Raw genomic sequence first — 8,743 nt, 5'->3', positions numbered from 1 at the left:
CTATTGTTAGACACAGGTAAGATGAGGGATGAGAACAGGAAGTTTCATAAAATGTAACTATTTTCGTTGCCAAAAAATGAGGGTGGGAGGGATCTGAAATGGCAGCCTGGAAATCAATGCCTTCGTCGTACAGGAAATGTCATTTAACATCATATTAGGCAGGATCCAACCAAGAAATAGAAACTATTCTGTTTAGAACAGAAGGAATGTAATGCAAATAACTGATCAAATAGATGATTAAAAAACCCCAAACCCAGAGCCGTCGAGTGGATTCTGACTCATAGGGACCCTATAGGACAGAGCAGAACTGCCCCATAGAGTTTCCAAGGAGTGCCTGGTGGATTTGAACTGCCGACCCTTTGGTTAGCAGCTGTAGCGCTTAACCACTACACCACCAGGGTTTCCAAATAGATGACAGAAGGGCTAAAAAGCCAAACACCTGGTGGTAAGGTAATCTTGAAGCCAGCAACAACGGGAAGCCATTACCAACCTCAGCTGAAGATGCAAAGAAAAAAAATGGTATACCCAGAGCCCACCTGGCCAAAGCTAGAACTAATGTAGGCCTATCCAGCAGGACCTGCAGCCTCAGAAATGACACAGCCACTTCCAGAAACATCTTCCAAGATAGAGAGGTAGAGGGAGACATACTCTGGTTTTTCTTTCTTCCCATCTCTTCTCTCCTGCCTGTGCCTCAACCCAACCACAAAGTCTCTCCTGCCTGTGCCTCAACCCAACCACAAAGTCTCTCCTGCCTGTGCCTCAACCCAACCACAAAGTCAGCTGACATGGGAACCTGAGAAATGCAACCTGCAAGGTTAGCATTGTTTCCACCTCACCCCCAAAACAGAGCAGAGCAGGGGGAAAGGAAGAAAATGGATCTTAGGGTAAACAGTACCAAGGCTAGTACAATCCCAGATCTAAAGGTAGACTATGACAAGTATTCTAGATGGGAAGAAACTTGATTTTTCATTAAGGTGTAAAAGTATTGACAGGAATGGGATTTAGTTATCTTTTCAGTGTGACTGCAGCTTCACTGTGAAGAAAAGAATATTGATGATACTAGATGCATAAGGAAAGGTCTGGCTGTGAAGCGCTTTGTATGCCATGCTTTAAAAAAAAAAAAAAAGTGTTTCCGTCAATTCTATTCAACTCATGTTGACCCATGTGTTGCAGAGTAGAACTGTACTCTGTAGGGTTTTCATGGCTGTGACCTTTCAGAAGAAGGTCACTTGGCCTGTCTCACTAGGTGCCTCTGGGTGAGTTTGAACCACCAACCTTTGGCTAATAGCCAAGTGCTTAACCTGGAGACTCCTAAGGAGAGGGGAAGGAATGAGTATAAGTCTTACTTAAAATGCCCAGTTATCATTATAACAATAGGTCCCCCAGAAATAAAATTAGGACAAACTGAAAATATGTTGAATTGCTTTATTCATTCTTTGCAGAGGTCACTACATTTTAGAATGCTTAGTCTATATTTGGATAGAAATGAGTTTCAGCCATAGGATATGAGCACCATCTTCCTTCTACCTCCACCTCTGCTCTTGCTTTATCCTGCTATCATACCAAGTGTGACAGGGCCTCCTGAAAGGGAGAAGGACAACAGTAAAATAAAAGCAGCTTACCTCTAATTAACACTTTGCCAACAATGGTCACTCTCACTGTCATATTGCCATCATTTGACCGAGAGCGAAACAAAGAGCAGCAGTGAAGTCCCATCCAGAATTAGAGCTGGTAAATGGTAAAGCCACAACTAGAACAAAAGTCTTCTATCATAAAGAAATCCTTCTGGAAATGTGGAATTTGCACTTTTCTTGAAATTCAAGGACTTGCAAACTTTCTGTGATTATAGTCAGTTAAGGGGAAATTTATGGTTACAAGTGAGAATAGGATGAGGTGGGAGTGGGGTGGGGAAGTGGGCCTTCATGGTGATTAATCCCTCTCTCGTGACAAATTAACCCCCAAAACCCATGTGAGTACCAGCAGTTTCTTCACAGCTTCAGAAGCCTCTGGTCCCAGTTCATCCACACACTTCCTTAGTCCTTCCACAAGGTGCTCAACCGAAATGCCCAAAGTTTTCAGAAGAAGCTTTAATGGATCCACGAGGGGAAGAACGTTGTCCAGAGGTAAGGGAGGTACATCTTTGACAGGGAGGGGCAAACTGTTGATGAGGAAGGCACTAGCTGCAGAACAAAAGAGAAGCCAGTAAAGCAGATGAGAAGCCAAGTAAAGCAGATACATCTGACTCCTCTCTTTGACCTCATCACTTTCTACTCTGTCCATCATGAGCTCCATTCCAGCCTCTCTGATCTTCCTTTCTCATGAAAATATCTGTCTCAGGGACATTGCACCTGCTGCTCTAACTCCCTAGAATGTTCTTTCCCCAGATAGCTACTTATCTTTTTTCCTCACATTATTTGGTTTCTCTTCAAGTATTCTCTCCTCAGAGAGGCCTACAATGGCCACTGTATCTAAAATAGCACTGCCTGTCACCTTCTATCTTTATTTTTTCTTCATAGTCTTGGCTATTACCTAATATTAAATCTGTATCCAACAGTCCTGGCTATTACCTAATATTAAATCTGTATCCAACAGATTGTCATCACTCAAGAAATATCCATTGAGTGGGAGAACAGAAAAATGGAGCTGTGACTCAAGAGAGCCAGCCTGGCAACCTGGCTGGTTGGGGATGATAGTGGATGATTATAGTTTCAAAAGCACAAGAGAAATAAGTTACAAGTTATAAAGTCAAATTTTGACCCAAGATTAAGGAAAACCAATGGTGATCAATATCCAAATTGAAATGTGCTTTCTTGATCCTCAGTGTGAGTTGGCTAACTTCCTATATAGGATGCGCTAGGGGATGAACTTGAATTGGTTAGAGCTTGGAACTGGAAGGCATCTGAGATCCCTTCCAACCTTGCCATTCTGTGGTTCTAAATCTGTTCTACCATATTCCGCTGTTGGTGAACTTAGACTTACTAGTTATATTTGTATTAACAGAGAAGTAGAGAAATACCATATATTCCAGTTTACTTACCAGAGTAACTGCAAATGCTCAGGGTCACCAGCAGGAAGACAGCAACCAGCTTCATGACCGGTATCTGTGATATTTACCTGCAGTTTACAATCGAACTGGAAAAGCCAGCAAACTCCTGAACCAGTGGTTACACAAGGTATGACAGCTACTCACGCACGCATGCATATTTATATACCCACCAAGGATGTGAATTTCAATCACCGCCACTTGACCTGCCCCACCTGAGAAGAACATGCAGGCCACTAAACAAACGGGAGGTTTCTCCACTTTCTCTCAGGTTCCCATGAGAAACGAATCACTAAATGAAGCGTTTTCAAGTACATCTTGCACAAGCTCCTGCACAGAGGCGAAGGTGGAAAGCAAAGAGCGCTAAGAGCCCTTCTGGAAGAACACTGAATAAGTGAAGGTTTTATACTGGGACCAAAAGGAGTGAAAGTTTTGATGTTTTCCTCTAGGTTTTCTATTCATTTAAATTTTGGAGACTCATATAACCTGATGAACCATCCAGTTGTCGAAGTAATATAGAGGTGACATCAGCCCTGGTAGACACAGAGTCTGCTAATGGCGTTTAGTGCCAAATTTCTCTGAATTTTGCCTGCCCCCTACCCCACACACTCCTGCTATGATCAGATCTCGGTTACCTTTTCTAGCACCTCCATGTTATTTTGAGAGCACCCAGAGTATGTCTTCTCTGTACTCTCCTACAAAATAATAGTTTCAGGATCTAGAATCAAAATTTTTTTTAGAAAGTTGGGCTTCGGTGCTTCCTATTTGTGCAATCTCAGGTAAGACATGTCTTATCAATATTACTGGTCTATTTACATATCTAAAATTGGTATGATAGCAAAAGTACCCCTCATGTGTGTGGCCCTGAGAAAATTTTTTTTTTTCAAGGACCTGTCTACATAAAAAAAAAAATGAATCACCCAAAATAGTGAGTTTCAAACTACTCTGGCAGTTCAGTCTCCTAAAACCATGTAAATGAAATCTTGTGCTGGCCCACGGAAGGAATCTACTTGCCAGATGGCCTTCCTGAAATGAGGTCCTAGCCACTGACCTCAGGATGACTCCATAGGCATCAGGCCTAGAGTTTCTTGAGTTATCTGGTCAACCCCATATTCGAGGTAGAGGGTAAGAGAGCACCTTGAAGGGGAGAAATTGGGACCAGGGCCCATATGCGTCAAAGTCTCAGCTCAGGGATTCCTGGCCAAATGGCATTGCTGGCCCCAGACATGCCCACCACCAGAGAGGGACTCAGAAAATTTTGAGGATGACACACCAAAGCACTGGGTGCTGCAAGGTGCAGGGCCAGGTTAGGGGCCCCACTTGCTCCCATCTAAGGGTGGTGCTGATTAATAGTACCTACTTCATGGTACTGTTATGAGGATTTAATAAAATTATACACATAGAGCATGTAACTGTGCCAAAACAAGATTAATATTTAATAAGCTACCAAGTTGTAACTGCTATTTCTTTATCTTGTTGCAACTTCATAAACTGCATAAAGAGAACCATGTATATTTGCCATGTGTACTCGATCCTCCACGTCTATTGCTTTCTCTGTCAGTTACTGCTCCTGTTTCTCGTTAAGTATCACCAAGTATCACCACCTACCCCAGTGATGTTGATGTGTCAAAACTTTCAAAGTGCCAAGGTTGTATGGGAACATGATGGTGCAGTGATGTCATCCTTTATTTTTATGTCATGATCTCTTTGGGAATACCAAGCTGGCACCACCCTGCATCTGTGCCTATCATGTGTCTGTGTGCTTTCAAACCTATTTCCTGCACTTCCCCTCCTGTGTTCTTTATTATACGAAGTTGAGTTTTCCAAACTATGGTTCCCAAGCTCTTTTGCCAACTGCTTCTAGTTAGTTTCAGCCAAAGGAAGGTACTAGTAGAAGACTGGGGAGAGAGAGAAAGGGAAAAGCCAGTGTGTTCTGCCCTCTTTCTACCTCAGGAGACATACTGGGCAGTGGCTGCATCTTCTTTGTGTCTGGAACGCTCCTCCCTCTGTGGTCCTACCATATGCTGGGCAGACCCACTGACGTTCCAGCTTCTACTGAGGGGACCCAGCTCCAGGGCCTCATCTACTCACTCTGTCCCTCTTGGATTAGAAGAGGTAACAGCTTTCTGCATTTACTAATCTCAGGGTTGACTCACCTTCCCCCAGTTGTTTATAATGCAGTATTTAGCACCTTGTAAATTATCCCCGCATTAAATTCTTCCCATGTGATCACCTAGTGTGGCTTTGATTTTCTGGCTGGACTCTAATAAGGCATCCTAAAATACAGGAGGGATCAGATGTCCCCTGGAGTAGGACATCATGCTTGGTAAAGTACAGGGTCAGCAGAAAAGAGAAAGACCTTCAACAAGGTAGATTGACACAGTGGCTGCAACCATGGGCTCAAGTATAATAATGATTGTAAGGATGGCACAGGACTGGGCAGTGTTTCATTCTGTTGTACCTAGGGTTGCTATGAGTCAGAACCAACTCAATTGCACCTAACAAGAACATTAACAAAACACTCTAGAGCTGTAGGGTTTTTAGTAAAAACAGATCTTTCTGTTTTTAAACATAGGCCTCTAGCTCACAAGTGCCAAGGCATAAGTCCATGAGTGGCAAGTCCATTAAAGCCATCCAAGAGAAATACAGCATTACACACACAAAACTTCTTCTCTCTTCTAACCCTTGAAGTGTTCCATACTGTCTTGAGCTTGTCTGCCTGTCTTCTTTGTTCCAGGGGGTAATTTTTTTCCCAGGAGTCTCCTTACACCCCTCTGCAAATAGATTTCTGATAGGCCTATATAGTAGTCCACCAGATACACAGTCATAGCTGAAACCTAGCAGAAGACATGGACAGCTTAGACTAACGGCTAGAATCTGCTCCACACAAAATACACACACACACACACAGAAACACCCTCAAATATCCATATACTTACACATGCATGCATAGTAATCCACGCATGTGCACATATACAAGCACACATAATCAATAAACACTATTGTTTTCTCTCATTTGCTCAATGAATGTTTACTGATCATCTGCTGTATGCCAGGCATTGTGTGAAGATCTAGGACAAGGGCAGTAAACCAGACAAGCAAATTTCTTGCCTTCATAGAGCTGTCAGTGTAATGGAACGAATAGGCAAGAAACAGCTAAGCAAACCAACAAGCAAAGAAAAGAACTAGTAGTAAGTACTATGAAGAAACAAATAGGGTGCTATGACAGACAACCAGTAGATTGGTGTACAGACAGACTTGAAAAGAGACACTGACTTCGCTACTTCCATGCTTTCTATGTCCTGAGCCATTGAATTTTTCCTTGTGCCTCTATTGTGGTACAGATTCTGCCCTGCTCTGCATTATAATTATCTGTGGTAATATCTTCTCTCCCAGGACTAAACTGTAAACCTCATGATGGGATTTTTCTTGTTCACCTTTAGATCCCAAAACAGACCAACACCGTTAAGACCTATTGCCATACAGTCTATTCCAATTCATACTAACCCTAAAAGACAGAATAGAACTGCCCCACAGGGTTTTTAAGGTTGTGGTCTTTACAGGGAAACTCAGGTGGCGTAGTGGTTAAGAGCTACAGTTGCTAACCAAAAGGTCAGCAGTTCGAATCTACCAGGCACTCTTTGGAAACTTTATGGGGAAGTTCTACCCTGTTCTACAGGGTCACTATAAGTCAGACTTGACAGCAATGGGTTTTTTGTTTTTTGTTTTTTTGTAATCTTTACAGAAGCAGACTGCCACCTCTTTCTCCCACCAACCTTTTGGTTAGCAGCCAAGAGCTTAACCATTGCACCACCAGGCTTTCTTGAGCCCAATACAGTTGGTGGTAACTTTTGGAGGCACTAATCAGTGCCAGGCTCTACACTCTGCAAATGATAGCCATTTCATTCTCACAAAACCCTTGACGATAAGAGCTTGTATCCTGCTTTGTAAATGAGAAGTCTGAAGCCAGAAGCAGGGAATTAATTGCCAAGGTCACTTAGATAATAAATAACAAGGCCAGAATTTTGAGTCCTTTCTTCAGTGATTTGTGTTTCTTTACTTTTATACATTTAATTAATATGAACTTCCAGTAAGCATTTGTTAAAGAATATCTGTGTTTCTAAGTTAATCTGAATGTGCTTTTCAAATCGATGTTCTGAGGAGATTCAATTTATAATGGAAAATGGGAAATCAATTAGCCATCTGCCAAGTTTTTATTATGTTTGGTATTCCAGATCTGTGATAGATTCTGGGAATACAGCAGTAACAAATGCAGACATGGCCCTTACCCTCATTTTAATTATACTAAAGAAGACAGTTAGAAGCTAGTTGGTGTGGTTTTTATTTTCCTGTGTGAAGGAAATGACAGTTAAAAAGAAGCCAACTGAATGTCAATGCAAGCCAAACACTGATCGAGAAAAAGAAATTAGCTGGAGATTTCATCTAACACCCTTCTTTCTTGCTGAAAAGGAAACAGTCACTGGGAAGTCACATTGGAAATGGAAAACTAGGTTTCTTATCTTCTCTCTTGTGCTTATTGCCAATTACATGGTCACAGAGTGCTCTATACCTAAGTTTATATAAGAGGAGAAAAATAGTTTTAAAATGTATCTTTGTAAACCTAAGCATATAAAATATAATCACTGAATCAATATCTAAAGCTTAGTGAAAAGCAAAAATCTGTCCTATTTCCTTTCCATATTGATTGAATTCCTATTTCGTGAAAATCAGTACCATGTCATTGGAGGTTAACTTTTAGCCCTTTGTAAGCACTACCCCGACCCATTGCCATCAAGTTAACTCTGACTCATGGTGACATCATATGTGTCAGAGTAGAACTGCACTTCATAGGATTTTCGATTGCTCTAATCTTAAAGAAGTAGATTACTTTCTTCCAAGCACCACTGGGTAGATTCGAACCACCAATCTTTCCGTTAGAAGCCAAGAGATTTTTGGGGGCATTGCTGGAAAATACAATGAGTGTGAGCTCTGAATTGTGAGATGCAAGGAATTAAGGGCCAACCAAGCAACCAAGACAGAATCAAAGGAGCATCAGAAGGGGAGATAAATCAGAGCAGGCTTGAATTTTTAAGGACAATGTCATGAACTCAAGTGGTTCTTGAATTCAAAGATTTGAATAAGCAGAGAAGACGAGAAACAAAATTAGACTTTGCAGAAGTTTGTTTTATGAAACAAAACGAGACAGCTACCTGGGCTGAAAAGAAATATGTATGTCAGTAAGCAGATAGTGTCTCTTTCCTCTTCCTATGCCCAGCGCAGTTCATGGTGTCTGCCCGTGGTGAATATAAAAGAGATGTTTAGTTTAGGAATCAATCAATCAATGAACTTTGCCAATGAGTTAGATGGGAAGACATGACTACAAAACACTAAACGGTGATTGCCAGAATGAGATGCGCACTTGAGCTGGCAAGACTTATCCAACAGTGAGAAATATGGATTCTCACACAGGAGAAATCTGGTCATAGCAGTTGATGAAGCAGATTAGTAAAGAACTGGTTTCAGAGAGTAGAAAAGTGAGACAGAATGGCCTTTCAGTGACTGGGAGAAGCCACCACACTGCCAATCCATGACTGCATGCTTAGAGTTCCATGCCTCACTCATGTGTTCATAACTAATGTCATTGTCTTTCTAGGGTACCATATGATAGCCTCTCCCCCACCTTTCTTCCAGCAAAGATGT

At 41.7% G+C, this 8,743-nt stretch overlaps 1 protein-coding gene across 1 annotated transcript; it reads right to left on the bottom strand.

Moving 5' to 3' along the window:
* Positions 1–1,420: 1,420 nt before the first annotated feature.
* SCGB3A2 (secretoglobin family 3A member 2) lies at positions 1,421–3,163 on the bottom strand. Its single transcript, XM_049874005.1, has 3 exons — positions 3,038–3,163; positions 1,978–2,180; positions 1,421–1,581 (listed from the first exon to the last, which is right to left on the bottom strand). Exons 1-3 carry the CDS (start codon positions 3,090–3,092, stop codon positions 1,558–1,560), a joined length of 282 nt encoding a protein of 93 aa, XP_049729962.1. The 5' UTR covers positions 3,093–3,163; the 3' UTR covers positions 1,421–1,557.
* Positions 3,164–8,743: the final 5,580 nt, after the last annotated feature.

Source organism: Elephas maximus, chromosome 2 (genome assembly GCF_024166365.1).
Source record: "Elephas maximus indicus isolate mEleMax1 chromosome 2, mEleMax1 primary haplotype, whole genome shotgun sequence".
In the NCBI taxonomy this organism is placed as follows: Eukaryota; Metazoa; Chordata; class Mammalia; order Proboscidea; family Elephantidae; genus Elephas; species Elephas maximus.
The sequence above is the reverse complement of the archived record's forward strand: the minus strand, read 5'-3'. Positions and strand labels throughout refer to the sequence as shown.